Source organism: Carcharodon carcharias, chromosome 13, assembly GCF_017639515.1.
Source record: "Carcharodon carcharias isolate sCarCar2 chromosome 13, sCarCar2.pri, whole genome shotgun sequence".
Lineage (NCBI taxonomy): Eukaryota > Metazoa > Chordata > Chondrichthyes > Lamniformes > Lamnidae > Carcharodon > Carcharodon carcharias.
This window is the reverse complement of record NC_054479.1, coordinates 120,916,325-120,939,681: the sequence shown is the minus strand read 5'-3', so window position 1 is coordinate 120,939,681 and position 23,357 is coordinate 120,916,325. Positions and strand designations below refer to the sequence as shown.

Sequence of the window (23,357 nt, the reverse complement as noted above, 5' to 3'; positions counted from 1 at the left end):
ACTTTTGGCGACATCTAATTCTAATGCTAATTCTTTAGCATTTAATAACATAACCAATGGTTTCTGGTTTGCCTCAATGGTAAACTTTAGGCCTAAGACATGGTCAGAAATCTTCTCACAAACCCATGTAGATGCTAATGTTACTCCTTCAATTACAGAGTATCTTTGTTCTATTTCAGTCAGTGATCAAGATGTGTAGCACACTAGACTGCATTTACCATCTCTCTGAATTTGAAGGAGTTCTGATCCTAGTCCAGTCAATGATGCATCTGCGGCAACTATCATAGGCAGTGCTGGATCATAGTGAGCCAGTATGAGTATCCCTTTTAACCTTTCAAATGAAACTTGTTGATTTTATTCCCAACTCAATGCTTGGTCTTGCCTAAGTAATTTTTGCAGTTGTTCATTTACATGTACCAGATTAGTTAAGAACTTTCTTACTTGATTGACCATTCCCATGAAGCAGTGAAGCTCCTTGACATTGTGAGGTGGTGGAAATCCTTTGATTGCTTTGGTTTTGAGGATCAGCCCTGATACCTCGTGTGAACATGTGTTCCAGAAATTTAATGGTTGGTTGTAAGGAGTTTAGTCCTGCTTCTTGCAATTATTGCAATACTGCTCTCACTCTGGCATCATGCTCCCAGATAGTGGACTTGTGGATTGGAATGTTATCCATGTGACAAATGACCCCCTTCTAAGCCTTCTAAAATGCTAGTCATCGTCTTCTGAAAAATCTCTGGTGCCAATACAATACCGAAGGGCAGTCGATTGAAACAATATTTCCCAAACAATGTGATGAATGTAGTCAGTAGTTTGGATTCCTCATCCAAAGGTAGCTGCCAAAAGCCACTGTTGTCATCTAGTTTGGTAAAAATTGTTCCCTTTGCCAGCTTTGTCAGAATCTCATTCACAGAGGCCATTGGGTGGGTCTCCCTTTAACTGTGTAAGGTCAACACGGATTCGCAGTGAGCCATTTGATTTTGGTACTGGAACCATACATGAACATCAACGTGTAAGTTTCGTTACAAGTGAGATTACTTCCTGATGCAGCATTGACTCAATTTCTTGCATCACCTACTGTAAAAGTGGGTGTGGAACTCTCCTTGGGGTGAACAAGCACACTGGTTTGGCATCTGATTTCATTGTGGTGTGATAAGCTGTTTTCGGCTTCCCAAGACTAAATAATTTTGGAAATTCTGTCCTGAAGTCTTTGGATTTGTCTTGGCTTCCTAATTCATTTTCTTTATAGTTGTAGATCTGTGCAAGCTTTTCTGCTTAATAGTGAACACTCTTGGTTTTGGATCACGTACAACATTTCTGTGATTTCTCTTCCTTTGTGCTGAAGTGTAGCAGTCAACTATACCTGGAGCTTCAGTTGAATGCCTCCTAGACCGTGGAGTCGTATGGTCGATGGCTGCAGGAAGTCTTGCTTTAGCCACTGTTCTGTCTTAAAGAACTGAAACTCCTGCTTCAGTGTCTAATTTGAAGTTTGTTTTATGTCCCTTGCCCATAATGTCTGCGCTTCAATAGTTCCCATTGGGTCCTGGAATTTCTCCCAAGAATGGCATTTCATTATTTTTTGCATCTTCAATTTCTTGAATACTACCTGCTTTAACTGGTTTCTCCTTAAATATCTGAGTTTGGAGGCATATAGATTTAATAAGACTTCTCTTCCAGGAATGGCACTCCACATTTTTGGCGGGACGCTCTTCGTGCCAACGCAGCCTTTTCCCGCCACAGTGAGAACACTGAGTAATGGCTACCGCGCCCTCTTAATTCTTTCATTGTTTTTGAGTAGGTGCATTGCTACTTCTGTGTCCTATAAGCTGCACTATGTCAGTTGTTTTTCCCCACAAAATCTCTGTCACCTTGAATAAATACACGACCTTTGATAGCATTAAATCATCCTTTGATTGTAGAAAATCTGACAAAGTCTCCCCTAAGACTCCTACAGCAATGCGATCCTGAATTAATTTGCCTTTCAGGGCTCCATATTTGCAATTCTCAGCTAACTGACGTAAATCTTTAATGAGGGAATCTACACTATCTCCTGGTCTTTGATTACATAAATTGAACTTGGTCCTTTCTGTGATTATATTCCTTCTGAAATGTGTATTAAAAGCTTTTATAACATTTTTGTATGTTGCGATTTCTTCATTCATGCCCCGGCGAACCATTACATCATCGGCACTACTGCTTTTTGTGCAGAGAAAGTGCTAATCTGTTCCTTGTTAGGCTTTTCTGCTAGTTCCAATGCAGTTCTGTACTTGGTAAACCTACAACACCAGTTCTTTCACTTCGCGGTTTGCTCCTGGCCTTCCACATATTCAAAGCACTCTGGTAAGGGTAAGATTTTCTCCATGACTTTTCTTCACTCTTGCATTTCTTCGAGTTCTGTTGGTGTTTTCCCCGTGCTGTCTTTACAGTCATTTTGCTTCCTGCTTTTTTTCAGTTGCTGAGCTTTTTGCTCAGCGCTTTTTCCATTGTCTGTAATGCTGCCTTCATCTGTTATCATCATTGTGAGTCTTAGCTTAGGTTGTCCCAGGCTTGGATTTATAGAGGCTGTTGCAGGAAAGGCTATTGGTAAACTTTAACATTTATTAAACATTCTTCTAACTATATACGGGATAAGGTTTAGAATGAGGCTCTCAACATGCTCTGCTGTCATGTGATCTTACATCACTGATGATGTAGACTGAATATTTACAGCACAAACCTACTGGAGACTTTTGAGGATGTAACTAGCAGAATAGATAAGGGAGAACCAGTGGATGTGGTATATTTGGATTTTCAGAAAGCTTTTGATAAAGTCCCACTTAAGAGGTTAGTGTGTAAAATTAAAATGCATGGGATTGGGGGTAATATATTGATATGGATTAAGAATTGGTTAGCAGACAGGAAACAGACAGTAGGAATAAATGGGTCTTTTTTGGGATGGCAGGCGGTGACTCATGGGGTACCGCAGGGATCAGTGCTTGGCCCCAGCTATTCACAATATATATCAATGATTTGGATGACGGAACCAAATGTAATATTTCTAAGTTCGCTGATGACACGAAACTTGGTGGGAATGTGAGGGATGAGGTAGGTGTTAAGAGGCTCCAAGACGATTTAGACAAGTTGAGTGAGTGGGCAAATACATGGCAGATGCAGTATACATGGATAAGTGTAAAGTTAGCCACTTCGGTAGGAAAAGCATAATGGTAGAGTATTATTTAAATGGTGATAGATGGAGAAATATTGATGTAGAAAGGGACCTTGGGTGTCCTGTACACTGATCACTGAAAGCAAGCATGCAGGTGCAGCACACAGTCAAGAAGGCAAATGGTATGTTGACCTTTATTGCGAGAGGACGTGAGTACAGGAGCAAGGATATCTTACTGCAGTTCTACAGGGCCTTGATGATATGACACGGAGTATTGTATGCAGTTTTGGTCTCCTTACCTAAGAAAGGCTATACTTGCCATAGAGGGAGTGCAGCGAAGGTTCACCAGACTGATTCCTGGGATGGCAGGAGTATCATATGAGAAGATTGGGCTGACTAGGCCTGTGTTCACTGGAATTTAGAAGAATGAGAGGAGATCTCATTGAAGCATATAAAATTCTGACAGGGATGGATAGACTGGATGCAGGATGATGTTTCCTCTGGCTGGGGAGTCTCGAACAAGGGATCACAGTCTCAGGATACAAGGTAGACCATTCAGGACTGAGGTGAGGAGAAACTTCTTCACTCAGAAAGTGGTGAACCTATGGAATTCTCTTCCACAGAAGGCTGTGGAGGCCAACCCATTGAATATATTTAAGAAGGAAATAGATTTCTGGACTATAAAGGCATCAAGAGGTATGGGCAGAGAGTGGGAATATGCCATTGACATACAGGATCAGCCATGATCATATTGAATGGCGGAACAGGCTCAAAGGGCCAAATGACCAACTTCTGCTCCTATTTTCTATGTTTATATTACAGTTGTGGCCCCCTTTATGCAAAGAGCTAAACAGCTCCTGGGTACTTGGATTTAACCTGATTTAACTGATGTTAAATAGATCAAAATCAACTAATTATCAGTAAGAAATGCTTGATTAACAGTCTATATTGTACATTTTAAAATAATTTTAAGATTGAGATGCCTGCAAACTATAGGCAGACTTGCTGCAGAATCACATTTATTGCTTGGATTTACAACAGAAATGGTACTCAAGTGCTGCAGAATTCTAGGTACTCTGTCTTTACTGTAAAACAGTTGGCAGAAATGAATTCGGTATCAGCTATGGCTCAGTGTGTGCTCAACTGTACAGCAGAAGGTAATGGTTCAAGCCCCATTTTAGAGATTTTATCACATAATCTAGAGTGGCAATACGAAGGGCATTTTGAACTTTTGGAATTGCCATCCATTTGGAGGAAGAGGTGGCATAGTGGTATTGTCACTGGACTAGTAATCCAGAGACCCAAGAGCTTGGGATCCATGTTCGAATTTCACTACAGCAGATGGTGGAATTTGAATTCAATGCAATTATCTGGAATTAAAAGTCTAATGATGATGTCAATTGCCGTAACCCACTTAAGCGAAGGAAATTTGCTGTCCTCACCTGGTCTGGCCTAGCCTACGTGTGACTCCTGACCCACAAAAAATGTGGTTGACCCTTACATGTCCTCTGAAATGGCCAGCAAGCCACTCAGTTGTTTCAAACCACTAAAAACAACTCAATAAGGGATGAAACAATGCGAGCTACTCATCATCAACCTAGGCAACAGCATACTTAACCCTGTCGACACTGCAAAGTGCTCCTTACATCTAATGCCCCAGACACCACCATCACCATCCCTTGGTATGTCCCACCAGCAAGACAGATCCAGCAGAGGTGGCAGCATAGTGGTATACAGTCAGGAGGGAGTTGCCCTGGGAGTCCTCAACATCGACTCCAGACCCGATGAAGTCTCACGGCATTGGATTAAACATGGGCAAGGAAACCTCCTGCTGATTACCATGTACCGTCCCCCCTCAGCTGATGAGTCAGTACTCCATGGTGAACATCACTTGGACGAAACACTGAGGGTAGCAAGGGCACAGAATGTACTCTGGGTGGAGGTCCATCACCAAGAGTGGTTTGGTAGCACCACTACTGACCAAGCTGGCCCAGTCCTAATAGACATAGCTGCTAGACTGGGTCTGTGGCAAGTGGTGAGGGACCAACAATAGGGAAAAACATACATCTGTCCATGACAGAATCAGATGGAGGGACCACCGCACAGTCCTTGTGGAGACAAAGTCCTGCCTTCACATTGAGGATACCCTCCTGTGTTGTGTGGCACTACTAAGTTGCTAATTAGGATAGATTTCGAATAGATCTAGCAACTCAAGACTGGCAACTACGAGGCACTGCCATTGGCAGCAGCAGAATTGTACTCATCTACAATCTGTAACGTCATGGCCCGGCATAACTCCTACTCTACCATTACCACCCAGCCAGAGGATCAACCCTGGTTCAATGAAGAGTGCAGGGGGGCATGTGATGAGCAGCACCAGGCATACTTAAAAGTGAGGTGTTAAGCTAGTGAAGCTACAACACAGGACTACTTGCGTGTCAAACAGCATAAATGGCAAGCGATAGACAGCAACAACCAACAGATCAGATCTAAGCTCTGCAGTCCTGCCTCATCCAGCCATGAATAGTGGTGGAAAGTTAAACAACTCACTGGAAGAGGAGAGTCCACAAATATCCCCATCCTCAATGATGGGGCATCCCAGCACATCAGCGCAAAGGATAAGGCTGAAGCATTTGCAACAATTTTCAGGCAGAAATGCCAAGTGGATGATCCATCTCGGCCTCATTCGGAGGTCCCCAGCTTCACAGATGCCAGTCTGCAGGCAATTCGATTCACACCACGTGCTATCAAGAAATGGTTGAAAGCACTGGATACTGCAAAGACTATGGGCCCTGACAATATCCTGACAAGAGTACTGAAGGTTTGTGCTCCAGAACTTGCCGCACCCCTAGCCAAGCTGTTCCAGTACAGCTACAACACTGGCACCTACCCAGCAAAGTGGAAAATTGCCCAGGTATGTCCTGTCTACAAAAAGCAGGATGTGGTTGTTGGAGGTCAGTCATCTTAGCTCCAGGACATAACTGCACGAGTTCCTTTGGGTAGTGCCCTGGGTCCAACCATCTTCAGCTGCTTCATCAATGACCTTCATTCCATCATAAGGTCAGAAGTGGGGGTGTTTGCTGATGATTGCACAATGTTCCCAATGACTCAGATAGTGAAGCAGTCCATGTCCAGAGTTATGCCGGCCATGACCTGGACAATATCCAGGCTTGGGCTGACAAGTAGCAAGTAAGATTCGTGCCTCACAAGTGTCAGGCAATGACCATCTGCAAGAAGACGGAATCTAGCCATTGCCCCATGACATTCAACAGCATTTCCATTGCTGAATCCCTCACTATCAACATGCTGCGGTTTACCATTGACCAGAAACTGAACTGGATTAGCCATATAAACACTGTAGCTATAAGAGCAGACTGGAGGCTAAGAATTCTGTCCCAAGTAATTTGCCCCTGATTCCCCAAAGCCTGTCAAACCTCTACAAGGCACAGGTTAGGAATGTGATGGAATACACTCCACTTGCCTGAGTGCAGCTCCAACAACACTCAAGAAGCTTGACATCATCCAGGACAAAGCAGCCCACTTGATTGGCATCCCATCCACAAACATTCACTCCCTCCATCACCTACGCACAGTGGCAGCAGTGTGTGCCATCTGCAAGATGCATTGCAGAAACTCCCTAAGGCGCCTTTATCAGCACCTTCCAAACCCATGATTGCTAACATCTAGAAGGACAAGGACAGCAGACACATGGGAACCAGCACCTGCAAGATCCCCCTCAAGCCACTCACCGTCCTAACTTGGAAATATATCACCGTTCCTTCACTGTTGCTGGGTCAATATCCTGAAGCTCACTCCCTAACAGCACTGTGCGTGTATCTACACCACATGGACTGCAGCAGTTCAAGAAGGCAGGTCACCACCACCTTCTCAATGGCAAATAGGGATGGGCAATAAATGCTGGCCTAGCCAGTGACACCCAGATCCCATAAATGAATTTTAAAAATTCCTTTGGATGAGATGTTAAACTGAGGTTGCATCTGGGGTCTCAGTGGTTGTAAAAAGTTACATAGTAATATCTGAGGAAGAGCAGGGCAGTTGTCCACGTATCCTTCATCAACATCATTAAAATAAATTGTCTGGTCATTTCCCACATTGCTGTTTGTGGCACCTTGCTGTGCACAAATTAGCTGTCATGTTGTCTACCTTGCAACAATAACTACTCATCAATAATTTGTCATACATAATTTTCGGCGCCACGTGTGAGATCAGTAAATCACTGCTGTAATGTTTGTAAGCCTTGTACTATTGAAGTCACCTCACATGTCCCACTCAGTAACCATGTAGACTTCAACTTGCACTAACAGTTTCCTTTAAAAGAAATGCTGAAAGTAAATAATCCTCTGTTTAAATTTTCTTCCTTATATTGACTTCTAGACTTTTTGAAAATAAACCGCACGGTATTTTAAATTCGGTTGAGTACTGAAAGAGTGAAGTAAGCAAATGAGCACTTATGTAGATTTCATTTTGCAATGTTACATTAAGTAAACTGATGCTTTGTAGGAGTATTTGTATCTTTCGCTAAAATTTGTGGCTCACAGCTCCTTGCAATTGTTATTGATTATTTGTACCATCATTTTGAAGCGTTGTGCATTATCAAACTATTTTTTAATGTTTCAGGGAGGAAAAATGTCTAAAAACAAAAAGAAAAAGCTGAAAAAGAAGCAAAAGAGACAGGCAGAGCTACTGGAGAAACGTATGCAAGAGATAGAAGAGTTGGAGAGAGAGGCAGAGAGGAAGAAGATGGAAGAGATTTTAACAACTGTTGCATCAAATGACCAGGAAGGGGAGAAAATAGATGAGCTGAAAGAAACAATGATAGATCATGCGGTAGATGAGGAACAACCTAATGAATACAGTAAGTGTTCTGAAAAAGGACTTTGCTCCATTAATGGTATTCATAAACATGGCATTCTTGACTAAGTATGTATGAGCATTGCAGGATTTGCTAAATTTGACATTTTTGAACTTCTGTGGCCAGTTTCAAATTTTACTTTTAACCCCCTTTGTATCATAAGAGGAAAGATCTAATGTAACTTTTCAGGACTGATTAACATTTCAAAACTACATTCTGACATAATCTATCCTTCGGGTCACCCTTGGGCCAGAAACTGAACTGGAGTAACCATATAAATACTGTGGCTATAAGAGCTGGTCAGAGACTGGGGATTCTGCAGCAAGTAACTTGCCTCCTGACACCCCAAATCCTGTCCACCATCTACAAGGCTCAAGTCAGGAGTGTGATGGAATACTCTCCACTTGCCTGGATGAGTGCAGCTCCAACAACAAGAAGGAGAAAGCAGCCCACTTGATTGGCACCCCATCCACCATCTAAAATTTTCACACCCTCTACCACTGATACACAGTGGCAGCAGTGTGTACCATCTACAAAATGACCGTAGCAACTCGCCAAGGCTCCTCAACAGCACCACCCAAACCCGCAATCTCGACCACCTAGAAGGAAAAGGGTAGCACATGCATGGGAACGCCACCACCTGCAAATTCCCCTCCATGCTGCACACCATCCTAAGTTGGAATTATATTGCCATACCTTGATTATCACTGGGTCAAAATTCTGGAACTCCCTTCCTAACTGCACTATAGGTGTACCCACACCACATGGACTGCAGCAGTTCAAGATGTTTTACTTTCAAGATTTCATTCAGTTTTTAGATAAACATTTTCTCTCCAATTTTCATAATTTCACTCTTTGAGTGCAGCTTTATATATTTTTATTTGGTTTTTCACAGCTTCTGGCTCTATTGCTTGGTTCTGTTAGCATGTTTTCATTTGAATAATTTTCTGTTTTATTAATCTGTTAGATAAAGTTGATAATCAGGAAGAAAAGGAAGACACAGAGAAAGAAAATGTGGGAAAAGATGAAGTAGAAAATGTGGTTTCCAGGACAGAGCCAGAATGCAATGAGTCGCCAAAAACAAATGGACATGTTGAAAATGGTCCATTTTTACCTGACCAGCTTTGTGAAGAAGAGGAAGAGGAAGAAGACGAGGAGGAGGAGGATGATGATGACGAGGAATGTCCAAATACAGAAGATAGTCCCATTGATGGACCAAATGCTGAAAATAGTAACCCTTATGGACAGTTTAATGGAGGATTACAAAATGGACAGAATAAAAGCCCTGAGTCAGAGTTCTCTGAAATGTCTGAATCTGTGTTTTCTAAGCTTTTAGAATCTGCAGCTTGTGGATCAGATGGGTCGACAGTGACTGAGCGAGAAGACAGTAGTCCATCACAAGATAGGAGTAGAACTGTCTCTGCATCCAGCACTGGAGACATGCCAAAAAGTGAGTGCATATATTTGCTTTTTTGTTAAGATATGCATAAAGAAATTAAAGTTATAACAATATTTTCTAATTCATGCTGCTTGTCACTTTAAAATTTGCTATTAGTTTTAATGAATATGAATTAACATATTTTTCACTCCTTTTTAAATAAAAACCTAGGCCAGAATTTTACCTTTGGTGTGCGGGTGCACACCTGACCTGCCAGGATGTAATATGAAGCACGATGACGTCGGGCGTGCGTTCCGACATCACTGCGCACCCTCATGATATTTTGTTCGGCAGGCATGCGGTGAAAATGGAGGCACCTGCCATTAATTAACAGGCCAGTTAAGATCTTTGAGGCACCAATTGTCTGGGAGTTTATGTAGCCCGTACAATTTTCAGGGTGTCGTACGAGCACAGCGGGCAGGCAGGCAGGCCACATTTGCAAAAACCTCATCCATGGGTGGGATAAGAGGGGTGAGTGGGTTTGCCAATGCGCGTTGTTTGTACTTTGACTTATAAGTTGCTGCTGCTTGCTTGTTTGAACAGGACAACTTCATTTTGCTTCAGAGCTGCATTGACAGAAATAAGAAGCTTCAGTTCAGGATTCCAGAGGAGTCATACCACTTGGGGCCTTCTAGTTATCAGACAGCCTTCCCTTACCCTGGGAATGGGGATCGTGGTCTCCGCTGGAGGCATCTCCTCTGAGGAGGAAGAGAGGGCCAGAAGGGGGAGGAGGCCAGGTGTCCCTTTTCAGCCTCCAGGGGTGCAACCTGTGGGAGGACAGGTGCAGACACAAGGGGCGCAGGGCCAACAGGAAGTCCAAGGCAGAAGGGGCTGCAGAAGATGCCACTATCCTGCTGCCAGGGTTTACAGGTGGCGATGCAGCCACCTCAATATGTCTGAGGTGCAATGCCAAACGAGACTCCACCCCTCAAGGGAGACAGTGACCTTCATCTGTCAGATGATCAGCGCTGCGATCCAGCTCCGACTATGTGAGCGGACACCCCATGCCAGTACCGCTGAAGGTCACAGTAACCCTCAACTTCTAAGTCTCCAGCTCTTTCCAGGTGCCAGTGGGTGACCTTTGTGGAGTATCCCAATCAGCTATCCACAGTTGTGTCAAGCTGGTGACAGACGTTCTGTTCGGGCCTGCATTGACTTTCATTCACTACCACATGCACAAGGCCAGCAGGCAGAGCAAGCCAGAGGCTTTGCAGCGATTGCTGGGTTCCCCTGCATCCAAGGTGCAATCGACTGCACACATGTGGTCATCAAGGTGCCAGCGGGTGAGCCGGGTGCCTATGTCAACAGGAAGGGATTCCACTTCATGAATGTGCAGATAGTGTGTGACCATAGGATGCAGATTCTGCAAGTCTGTGCAAGGTACCCAGGCAGCTACCATGACACTTACAACCTTAGACACTCCCAGATGCCAAGGCTCTTCAGTGCTCCAGCCCGGCTGGATGAATGGCTGCTGTGTGACATAGACTATCCGTTGACGAGGTGCCTCATGACACCTCTCTGGCATCCAAGAACAGAGGGCGAGCAGCGATACAACAGAAGCCAAGTCTCCACAAGGGTGGTGATAGAAAGAGCCATAGGTCTTTTCAAGATGTGCTTCCGATGCCTGGACTGTTCAGGGGGTGCACTGCAATACACCCCATATCATGCACTTCTGATAGTGGTTGAATGCTACGCTCTCCACAATCTGGCACTGGAAAGAGGGGACGCAGTGGAGGAAGAAGATGTTGACGCAGCTGCTCTGGCAATGAGGCGATGAGTCTAGTAGTGAGTCCAAGGACGAGCACAGTCAGGAGAATGCTGAGGGGATCGACACTGACCTGGGCAATCCCCAAGGAGGCAAGGACACCCGGGAGGCTTTGATCCAACACTTCTTCAGCTAGCCTATCAAATAAGAACCACCCATGCCAGGGCTGCAGGCCCCATACTCGATACTTGACAGGAATATTTGCTTGGTGAACAACATGTAATATGGTCCATTTCAATGAAGTCTACAACATCAGTGATGCAAGATCACATGACAGACACATTACCCATAACATCATGGGTTACCCTGCATCTGCAGAACTAATGAAGCACCCAGAGGCTTGTTGAACAGAAACACATTTAATGCTGTGCCTGGCATGCATAATACAAATTAAATTGAAAGGTGTTATCCATCACGCCAAATAATATTTAATGTAAAACTGGGGGGAAAATATATCGCCAGTGATAAGCCTGTGTGGTGCTTAAGGTGCTTTAAGTTTTTGCTTGCGGGTCCTATGTCTAGGTGCTCCCCCTTCACTGGTACTGGCATTGGAGACAGCCAATTCACTGTGTTCACTCTGCTGTCCTGTTGGCCTTGATGACCTTGGTGGGCGTCCTCTGGCCCCTGGAGCCTGTGCTGGGCCCGCCTGGGAGGGAGCAGCCAGTGCCACAGCTGGCATCTCCCCAGTTGCTGCAGCCTCATCGGATGTCATGGTTACTGGCGGAGGAGCTGCTGCCGCCATCCGGAGCGTCCTGAGAGGAGCCCGCAGAGACAACAAGCAGCTTGTGCACCAACGTGAGGTCGCTTTGGACCTCCCTGCTCACCATTGATGGATGGACACCTAGCTGGGATATTGGGTGCCCAATCCATCTCCCACACTGACACTGACCACCTGATGTCATTGCCGGTGTGAGGGCTTGCAGGTCCCAGCGCATTCCCAGGAACCCCTGATTCAGGTCCTGGAGAAGCCTCTCCATGAGAGTCGCCACACTCTCCATGGAGGAGGCAGTGTGCTTGGCCATGAGGGTCATTGCATGACCAATGCTCAGCAAGGACTCCTCCACAGTGGAAATCATGGCAAGCGTTCCTTCATATCTCTGCCAGATCTTCTCGCACACCCTGCTGAACTTCTAGCATCTGCTGCCTCAGGGACAACTCCAGAGGCACATCAGCCACTGACAGAGCATGTTCCTGACCTCCAGCGATCCTCCAACTGCCAGCGCCCTGGGCACCCTCTGCTTCCGCCTGCACCTCGAGCAAGTGTGAAGTGCCCTCACCGCTGTGCACCAAGATACTATCCACCTAATGCCCATTCAGGTGCTGGTATCTGCTTGGCTGAGAAGGTGTGACAAAGATGCAGTTCCTTAGTTGCTGTCCTCTGGGGTCAGTGGTGGGCTTTCAGGCTCCTCACCCTGATGAGCTGCTGATAAGCCTGAAAGGAAGAACAAGCACATGTCATTAGTTGAAGTCATTACACTGTTACTTTGCATGGCTGGTACCTGGATTAGGGTGCCCTCATCTTTCCATTATCAATGGGGATTCCATGTTCGAGGCTAACATCAATATAGAGACAACAGTGGAATAGTTGCTATTACAGACATTCTGACCTCAGTGCACTGCACTCTTACCTCCCTGTGGCACCCCAACCTCACTGCAACCAGTTGACCTAGGTGCATGGCGCCTCTCGAGCTCCAGGGCCTCCTGCTCCTAACTGCTGTGCTAAGTGACCCCATGCCAACATGGTATACACCCTTCCCGGTCCTGATCACAGGAGATCATTGAACCACTTAAGCCACTGCACCCATGTATACTTCACATCATGGGAGCTCACCCTGGGTGCCACCTCCTCCCAGGCATTTTTGGTGATGTTGGGGGGGGCCCTCCTCCCCCCATCCCTGGGGATAAGGATCTCTCTGCATGTTGCCACCTCCTCCAGGAGGGCAGTGAGAAACTCATCAGAGAAATGGGGGGCCGACCTGCCTTCCTGCCGGCCGTGTTCACCGGTAACAAGCTCCATGACAAGGTGTGTCTACTTCACTGGCAGCCGTCGGACCCGGCGGACATTGAGCCCCCGCCCACCCCCTTCTCCCTGTTGCCGCTGTCGCGTCTTACACTGGCCAGGCCTTAATTGGTCTGCATGCATAAAATAGTGGTGCGGAGTGAATCACAGGCGATGGTCGGCTTCCCGACCGCTCCCACCAAGCCCGCGCGCCGACTGTAAAATTCTGGCCATAAATCTTTCCTCCCGATGCAATAAACTGGGTTAAATGAATGTTCTGGATGAATGATTTAATGTATTCAGTTGACATCAGAGAAATATTATTTGGTATTCCAGACTTGGCCACATGATAACATAATTTAAGAATTCTGTCTGAGTGTAGATTCATCTAACAAACAATTTAGTCATAATGACAAGAGCACTTTCATGTTGAGATGAAAGAAATCTAAAACTATTGGTAAGTTGCCTATGGCATTGTCCATAATCAGTTGATTTTTTTTTAAATGGCCAAAGATTTGCTGGAGCATGCCCTTACGGCATGCCCTACGACTTAGAATTTCTTCCTTGCTCTTCAGCTCCAGTTATTTTTGTACTGCAGATTGCTGAAAGTATAAGTTGATATCGGGTATCTGGGGTCATTGCAAATGAAAAACCAACAATCTTATTTCCTTAACCAATTAAATTTAAGATAAGTAAAAAGAGCAAATGAAGAAGGAAGGAAATGGGGTGAATTAGAATCAAATTAGTTACAGAAAGAGAAATGAGAAGAGCAAAAGAGATTGAATTAAGGAAGGAAAAAAACAAAGGAAAAATAATAACTTTTTTAAGTAATCTAAAAAAGCCCTTAACATTTACTCTCTTTAGGAGTAAGACTGTACAGTTTCAGTTGTTCCCTTTCTAGATCTCTGGAGTTCAGTGACAAGTCAGGAGCATAAATCATCTAATTAAGAGGGTCATACCACATGAAATGATAGCCCTAAATTTCTGGGGTCAGTTAAATTCACTCTTACAGGACACATCCAGCAATTTCTTGATACAAACAGATTGATGTGAGTTCCTGTTTTTGCAAGACAAACAATGAAGAAACATAAATCTCCCAGCAATTTGTGCTAACTTGCAGTCCTTGGAATAGCTCTTCATCACAAATTTCATGCATTGATTAACAGTATTCACCATGAACTCTGTTATTTTTCCAGCAAAATTTCAGGTCACTATATGTAAGATAACAACGTAGTTCGGTAGGTGACTTCAGAAATTCATTCCAAAGGGCTACCTATTTTCCAGAGCCTGCAACTACTAAAACATTATCTACGACTTAAGGACAGGTTTCGAAACTAAATGTGTTCATCGAATCAAAGTCATTCAAAAAAGTACGATCCTTCGAAGTGAGAGGAGAGTTATTTTGGGTGGGTGGAGTTAATGGTGAGCACAATTGACTGACTAAAGGGACCTGGTAATAATCATGAGTCAACGGGATGAGAACCATGCTCAGATGTGTTGTTCTCTCTATGGTGAAGACCACACAGCAGCATGCTTGCTCCCTGACTCGGGTCTCATAACATCGAAATCCTAGCAAGGTCAGGAGCTTTTGTTTTATTCATTCACAGGATCTGGGCGTGGCTGGTGATGAGTTGCCTTCTTGAACCACTGCGTAGGTTCACATTGTGTGCAGTCCACAATGCTGTTAGGGAGTTTGAGAATTTTAACCCAGCAACAGTGTATCAAGCTTCTTGAGTGTAGGTGGAGTTGCACTCATCCAGGCAAGTGGAGAGTATTCCATCACACTCCTGACTTGTGCCTTGTAGATGGTGGACAGGCATTGGAGAGACAGGAGGTAAGTCAGCCTCCGCAGAACATCCAGCCTCTGACCTGCTCTTATAGCCACAGTATATGGCTGGTTCAGTTCAGTTTCTGGTCAATGGTAACCCAGGATGCTGATAGTGGGGGATTCAGTGATGGTAATGCCATTGAATGTCATGGGGAGATGGTTAGGTTCTCTCTTGTTGGAGATGGTCATTCTGGTGCTTGTGTGGCGCAAATGTGACTTGCGACTTATCAGCCCTAGCCTGAATGTTGTCTAAGTCTTGCTGCATATGGGCACAGACTGCTTCATTATCTGAGGAGACATGAATGGTGCTGAACATTGTGCAATCATCAAGAAACACCCTGCCTTCTAACCTTGTGACGGAAGGAAGGTCATTGATGAAGCAGTTGAAGATGGTTGGGCTTTGGACGCTACCCTGTGGAATTCCTGCAGTGATGTCCTGGAGCTGAGATGACTAACCTCCAACCACAACCATCTTCCTGTGTGCTAGGTTTGACTCCAACAAGCAGAGAGTTTTCCCCCTGATTCTCATTGACTCCAGTTTTGCTAGGGCTCCTTGATGCTATACTTGGTCAAATGTGGCCTTGATGTCAAGGGTAGTCACTCTCACCACGTCTCTTGAGTTCAGCTCTTTTGTCCATGTTTGAACCAAGGCTGTAATGAGGCTAGGAGCTGAGTGGCCCTGGTGGAATCCAAACTGGGTGTCAGTGAGCAGGTTATTCCTGAGTAAGTGCCACTTAATAACAAAGTCTACAACACCTTCCATCACGTTGCTGATTGAAAATAGACTGATGGGGCCATAATTGGCCTTGATGGGTTTGTCCTTTTTGCTGCAGTAAACTATGTGCTAACAGGCAACTCAGGTTGACCAGGGGGACGGATGGGGGTCATGAAGGGATGGAGGCAGGGGTTAGCTCCCTGGGACTCAGGAGGTGGGGGAGGTGCGGGACGACAACAATGTATTGGTTTATATCCTCGATGGTCCCAGGTAGATGGTCATGGTTGATAATTGGGGGGGTGGTGGTATGTCTGTGATGGCAACAGTCTCTTGAATGTGTCTCAAGGCTGATGGAGGGTAGCCCAGTGGTATTTGAGGGTGTGTGCACAGACGTGGCATTCATTACTCAGGCCAGTGCTGCAGTCTCCATGCACATGGGTGGATGAATGAGAGGAGAACAAGGTGGGTTTCATCATGATGGGGTGGGGAGAGGCCAATGTGAGATACAGGCATTAGCATTGGCTTAAATGATTAGGAGATAGAACACGTTGACTAGATGGATCACTGCAATTTGTTCATAGATCACCTCAGGTCTTCACAATAATGGCACAAAGTATCCCTGCCCTTCTACTGGCCGTGGCCCCAGCTGAGGAGGAACCAGCACAGGGTGGTCCAGGGCCAGGAGTAGCGACAGAGCCTCAAGAAGTGCAGGATGTTGGCAACCAGGGTTCGGGGCGATGGTGAGCATTGCCCGAAAGCAGATATATCGTAGGTGGTGCAGCTCCAGATGAGTGGGAGGCAATGCCAAAGGTGCCTTAGAATGTCCAGGGATGTGGTTAATCACATTTGCCAGCTGCTCAATGAGGATCTGTGCCTGCAAGGACTCGGAGGCAATCCCATCCCAGTGGCATTAAATTTGGCAGCAACCCTAAACTTCTTTGCCACTGGCTTCTTCCAGGGCTCTACTGGGGACTTTGGGATATCCTAGTCTGCGATGCAATAGTGCATCCAGGAGGTTACAGATGCCCCCTTCAATAGAGCACATGAATTTGTGAAATTTCATTTGTATCCCAAGAGCCAGGCTCCCAGAGCATTGGGTTTTGCAGCAATAGCAGGAGTCCTGCAAATACAAGGGGCTGAATGTGTGGTGCTGAGAGTTCCCTGGGAGCAGCCAGCTGCATTCATCAACAGGAAAGGTTTTCAGTGTTTGACTATTCAGCTGATATGTGATCACACCAAATAAATCCTTCAGGTTTGTACACACTACTCAAGGAGTTCTCACAGTGCTTATATTCTCAACCACTTAAGTGCCACAGGTCATTGACTTACCCCCATTGATTTCAGAACTGGCTCATTGGGGACAAGGGATACCGCCAGAAAACCTGGTTGATGCCCAGTTCAGAATCCATAAAGTCCCACCGAGGAGAGGTACAATGCCGCACATGGCTCAACATTGGCCGCCATTGAACAGTCAATAAGCCTGCTGAAAATGAGGTTCAGATATTTGGGTCGCTCAGATGGAGCATTCCAATATTCCCCACAGCATGTGCTGGATCATAGTGGTATTCTGTGCCTGCTATGGCTTGTTGCCCTTTACTTGTATTGTCTCCTGGCTTGATCAGGTTTCTCTTACTCTGAGTGACTTGGGGAAAGTTTCCAGGAAAACTTAGTACTGACTTTTTATTTACAAGTATTTACATCCAAGACTTCCTAGTAAGTACATTGTTCTCTGGACATACAGCACACTGTGTCATGATCCCTTGGAGTTTCTTGGTCATCTGACCCTGATGTTATGCTTACACCATCACTAACATCATTGTCTAATTAACATAACTATTAACCCTTTACTCTACATCTCCTCCCGAGTATAATCTCAAAGTAATTAAACTATTTATATTATATTCCCACCATCTATTAACCCCATGTACTGTTTACAGTTTCCATCCAACTCCTACGACCCCATCAGCCAGGTCACTTTCACCAGAGGCTTCAATCCCCTACGGTATACTTGGCTCTCTTGGAGGACATGTAGGGCCTGTGTGTTCCCTTATCTTTTTCTTGAAAGACAAACACATTGGTGGGGTGGGATAGTAGCTTCTCATGGCAGCTGGCTCTTGGGCTGTGACTCTTACAAAGACCTGAATGTAAAGGCAGTGAAAACCAGTCAAGGAAAAACTGATTGAAGTGAGAACCTTCCAGGACTCAAATGGTTACAACCCCTTGAAAAGGAAGACAAAGAACTGAAATCCTCTCTATTCTTCTTCTGTATGATACTGAGTCATGAAGATGGTAGATAAAAGAAGAACAAAGAACATCTTGAAGACACCGCTGGATATGAGGAAAGGAGGACTTTCCTACTACTCTTCGGGTAGGAATTTCCCTTTCTGTAGGTAGTGGTATCATTTCCACATTTGCTTCAGTGTGAGGCTGCTCCACTGCAGACAATTGGATCTCGGGGTCAACAGGAGAAGTAGGAATGCACCATCCTCGACAATGGAATAAACCTCAGGACCAAGGTCTGCATAGTACTTGTTTGCAAACTCGCTTGAAAGTTCAATCTCAGTGTCGGGGGTTGTTACTACAAGAGTCTCAGTTGTCATAGGAATGACGGTTAGCATCAGTACTTCTTCAGATAGTTGCTCTGTAGCCAGCACTTTCGTCCAATGCTGGGGCAATTTCTTTACATGTGATATTGCATTTGTAAACTCTATATTGTTCACTTACTTTAGTTGCATCATTTCTAATGAGTGAATCCTTCTCTGTGGCTTGGTAGTGCTGTGTGGCTGTTAATGGCTGGGATTTTAGTTCTGCATTCTCTTTTAGGCAGTTAGACTTCTCCGATTCTTGCTTAATTTCAATATGCTCAAGCTCCATTTGATGTTCAACTTCCAAGATACTCTTCAGCTGTAGTTTGGGCCTCTGCTTCTTTACTGAAAGGAAGGTTGAACGCATCCACGTCTTGCTGATGGGATCCAAGTGTGAGTTCCGGCTTATATTTGTACAAATTAGTAAGCTCTGAACTTGCACTGTCGATTTTATCCAATTGGGAGTTAAGGGTCTCATTCTCCCTGGATAGCTTTTTACTGGCTGCTTGCAATTGTTGATGCATGTCATCAGTGGGCTCAGTGGAATAAGTAGACAAATTCACCTTTTTTTTAACCTCTTTCAACAAAAGGATGATTCTCCTCGAAAGGGACAACAAAGACTTCATGATCGCTGACAGTGGAATTAAAGATTGTAGTAACGTCTAGGACCTTTCTCCTTCCAACAGATCACCTGCCTCTGAGGCAGCTTCATTCTCTTGTAGAAGCTTTTGCTGTCAGTTTTTACATTTCGCTCTAGTTTTCTTTCATAAGTTACCTTTACTCTTTTTATTATTTTTTAGTAACTCTTTGTTGATCTTTAAAAGTTTCCCAATCTTCCAGCCTGCCACTGACCTTTGCAATTTGGAATGCCTTAGTTTTTGCCTTGAAGTTATCTTTAACTTCCTTACTTAGCCATGGATGCTTTTTCCCCTCTTACCATCTTTCTTCCTCTTTGGAATATATTTTACTTGGGAGGAATTGAATATCTCCTTAAATATCTGCCACTGTTCATGAACTGTCCAACCTTGTCTTCCTGCCCAGTCCACAAGGGCCAAATCTGCCCTCATGCCTATATAATTATTTTTGTTTAACTCCAGAACACTAGTATAGGACTCAAGTTTCCCACTCTCAAACTGAACTTGAAATTCTAGCATGCTATGATCACTCTTAATTAACCCCATCTCATTACGCAAAACCAAATCCAGAATAGCCTGCTCCCTGGTTGGTTCCACAACGTATTGCTCCAAGAAACAATCTCTAATACAACTCTATGAACTGTCCCTCAAGGCTACGCTTGCCAATTTGATTAGACCAGTCTATATGCATATTAAAGTCACCTATGATTATTGCTGTGCCTTTCTCACATGCTCCCAGTATTTCCTGGTTTATACTGTGCCCTACAGCTGAACTACTGTTCGGGAACCTGTAGATTACTCCCACCAGGGACTTCTTTCCCTTGCTATTTCTTATATCTACCCACACTGACTCTACATGTTGATGTCAGAAGTGAAAGATCTGCAGGTGGTCCAATCTCCTGTGGTCCAATGGATGGTGTTCCTTTTATAAAGACTGGCTCACTGCGCAATGAGTCGACTTCAAATTCTGCTGCAGTTTTGAGCTTTTCCAGTGCTCAGACCAACTTTGGAAATTCATTCCTGAACATTGCTCCGCTGTCATCTAGTGTTACCTCATCAACCTTTTGTTAGAAGACCACTTCCTGAACATGCTGCCCTGCTGAATAAAGAAATTTGTTGGTTCCATGAGATGTAAAGAGTTCCATTAATTTCTTTATTCTGACCTTTCACTTTGAGGTCTGTGCCTCCTGGCTCCTGTAGCTTTATTTTAGATGGCTGGATTTCTGCTTCATAAAGCCAGCCTTGAAGGCTGTCCAATTTGTCCCATAAGACTGTGACCCCAGCCTCGGTGTCCAGCTTAAATTCTGTTCCGTATCCTTGGACTTGCAGCTCTACAAACCAGAACTGCTATTGGGACCTTTTATTTCTCCTAGGAAATCGTCACGTTGAAATGCTGTATTTCCAGTTTCCTGGACTTCAAAATCATTCGAAACCTGTTTCAGCTTTCTTTCTTGAAATTGGGCTTTTGACCTGCAAGATTGTTTAAAATGTCTGGTGTTGCCACAGAGAAAGCATTTGACTCCCTCTGCTGGACATTCTTTGCAGAGATGCTGCTTTTTGGCATGCGTCTGGAACATTTTAAAATAGTTGGAAGGGCTCTTCCTGCCCCTTTGGCCATTTTGGCAGGCTCTCCCAACTTTGGGCCTACAAACGGGATTAACCCCTCCTGAGCCTTGACGTTTCCCCCTGAAGTACACACCAATTCTGCTTTCGCAGCTCCGCCAGCCTTCCAAACTGCAAGCCTTCTCTAATGTTAAATGCTCCTTGGTTTGCAAGAAGTCCAACACCACCTCCCATGAATTAACTTGCATTTTAAAGCTCTGTAGCTGCAACTACTGGCTAGCCTATACAAGTTGTAGTAATAAATGAACCGATGAATTCATCTGGCCTTTGGTTGAATCTCACCCGCCCAATTACCAGGTTCTTCTTTGGGCTGAAATAATTATTGAAGGCCCTCAAAACCTCCTTGTAGGATGCCTGGCTGGCACTTAGGCACAAAAGAAATAGAAGCAGAAGTAGGCCATTCAGCCTCTTGAACCTGCTCCGCCATTCAATAAGATCATGGCTGACCTGTTTGTGCTTTGAGTTCCATATTCCCATCTATCCCTGATGACCTTTGATTCCCTTGCCTAACAAGAACTTATCTACCTCTGCCTTAAAAATATTCAGTAACTCCCTGTGGGTGCCCGATGGCACCTCCCTGACTCCCCGAGGAGAAGGACAGAGGTTGAGGTGCTTCGCTCCCCTCTTGCCTTATCAGTGGTGCACTGCACCCATGGCTAGAGAGATGGAATGCAGGTCTGTGTACATATTCAGCAGCCACTGGGTCTCCCAAGGTGGTTGCCTTCCTTTCCATGGAGGCAGCCAAGTGCTCGCCTGCTGGAGCCATGACAGCAGACAGAAGTTGGACGGCCTCCCTCACATTTCAAGTCTGCACATGGCCTCTGGCACCTTTGCCTGATGTTCCCCTGCCTGTCTCTGCATCTCCAATAGTTCTCTATTGGCGCGAGTCCAGAGCTTATCATCTGCATGGGGTCAGCAGATGCTTGGTCTCCAGGTGACCTCAAAATGTCAGAGACCTCAGCTGTCACTTCCTCAGCCAGCAATGGGCCCGTGTCAGTGATCTGCTTACCAAATTGTGACCGTGAGCCTACTCTGGTACATGCACCAAACAAGGTGAATGTCTCTGCACTGGTGGTGGGCACAGGAGATGCCATGATGGTGCTTCCTTTGAGGATTGAGAATCATCATCCTGAAAGGTAGCAGTGGAGCTGGGCGGAATGCCTCCTCATTTTCTGCATGGCCTGCTTGCTGGCTCCTGGAGTGGAGAAGAGAACGAATTAGCTAAAAGCAAAATACTGTGGATGCTAGAAATCTTAAATAAAAACAAAGTGCTGGAAAAACTCAGCAGATCTGACAGCATCTGTGGAGAGAGAGACAGTTAATGTTTCGAGTCCATATGACTCTTCTTCAGAGCTAAACAGAAGTAGAAATGTGATGGAATTTATATTTTTAAGGGGGGTGGAGCAGGTGAAGCTGGATAGAAGGTCATCAATAGGTGGGGGCTGAGGAGAACTTGACAAAGATGGCATGGACACAATACAAAGGAAGTGTTAATGGTAGTGGTAATGGCTAAAGAAGGTGCTGATGGTGGCATAAAGATAAGAAAGCAGAAAGAATTAGCTGATGGTTATGCACATCCCATGATCTGAACAATGTCTCACTCTGGCGCATCGGATAGCTGCAGACTGGAGACATCCTCACTGGCTTCCTGTCCCAGTCCTGTCTGTACATCAGTGTAGACATGGTCCCGCTCCTCCTCAGCAGGCTCTACAGCCTCCTCCTCAAATGGGGTGAGGATCTGAAAATCTGGCACTCTGCCGCCAGTCTAAGACAATTCCTTCCTGTTGCGAGCGTTCCTCCTGCACACAGATGGAAGGATTGAGTGTCATCCCAGTGGGTACATGAGCAGTTTAGAAGCATGCCGTCTATGCCAGCTCCTGAACCCTCTCCAGTAAGTGATTAACAAGCACACTGTCCTCCAACTGGTACAACATTGGCAGCATGAAGTGGCTGCCATGTATTCAGTCCACATATTCCATCTGCTGCTGTGTCCTGCACACAATCCTCCTACCTGACATCCTTCTGCACTTATACATTTACACTGCCTGATGCCCCTATGAGTGTCACTTTGCAGTGACTAGACGGTGCCACTTACCCTTAAGAAGCACAGCAGATCATTCGTCCTTTTTTGGCACTGCACCCAGTTCTTTTGTGGGCCCCGCTCTCACTGGCCTGCATTGCTACCCCTGTCCAGTCTGCCTTGGTCCAATGGGAGTACCTCCTGCTGCCATCCCTGCAGAAAGGACCACCAGCCTCTCACAGACTGCCTAGAGGAGAACCTGAAGCAAAACCTCACTGAACTGTGGGGCCACACTTCTGCTCTGCTATATTCTGGTATCTGCAATAGTTTCTCCCTCTGGAACAATAGCCAGATTGACACTACAAGCTTGTAGTGAGTGAATGCCTGTCTGTGTGCCCTTGAAATTTGGCGCCTGGACCTTTGAGCACATGAGGTGAGGGCAGGGGTGATAACTTCCTGCCCTGCCCAGCCCAGCGCAAGATTCGCTGAGCTCCTTGTGCATGCATATCTAATGAGCTGACCAGTGTGAAATCGCACGTGGCCAGCCCCAAGCAGAAATCACTGTCACTTCTCCTCCGCCTCCACCTCCGAACTTATACTCACAAACAGAAAATTCCAGCCTCTGTGTGAAAGCCCTGAAGAAAATCTTGTTTACACTTGAATATCTTATCACTGAATAAGCACTAGCTTTCCCCACATCTTACATAGTAGTGTTATGTCATAACTCCAAT

The 23,357-nt window shown here is 45.2% G+C and overlaps 1 protein-coding gene across 11 annotated transcripts in view; it reads left to right on the top strand.

The window, feature by feature from the left end:
• Nucleotides 1–23,357, top strand: part of LOC121285811 (SRSF protein kinase 2-like) — a 246,803-nt gene that overhangs the window by 197,438 nt on the left and 26,008 nt on the right. For all 11 annotated transcript variants that reach the window (XM_041202657.1, XM_041202654.1, XM_041202656.1 and 8 more), the window contains 2 exons: nucleotides 7,784–8,021; nucleotides 8,986–9,468. In XM_041202657.1, coding sequence (XP_041058591.1) covers nucleotides 7,784–8,021; nucleotides 8,986–9,468 — 721 coding nt within the window. The remainder of the gene's footprint in view (nucleotides 1–7,783; nucleotides 8,022–8,985; nucleotides 9,469–23,357) is intronic.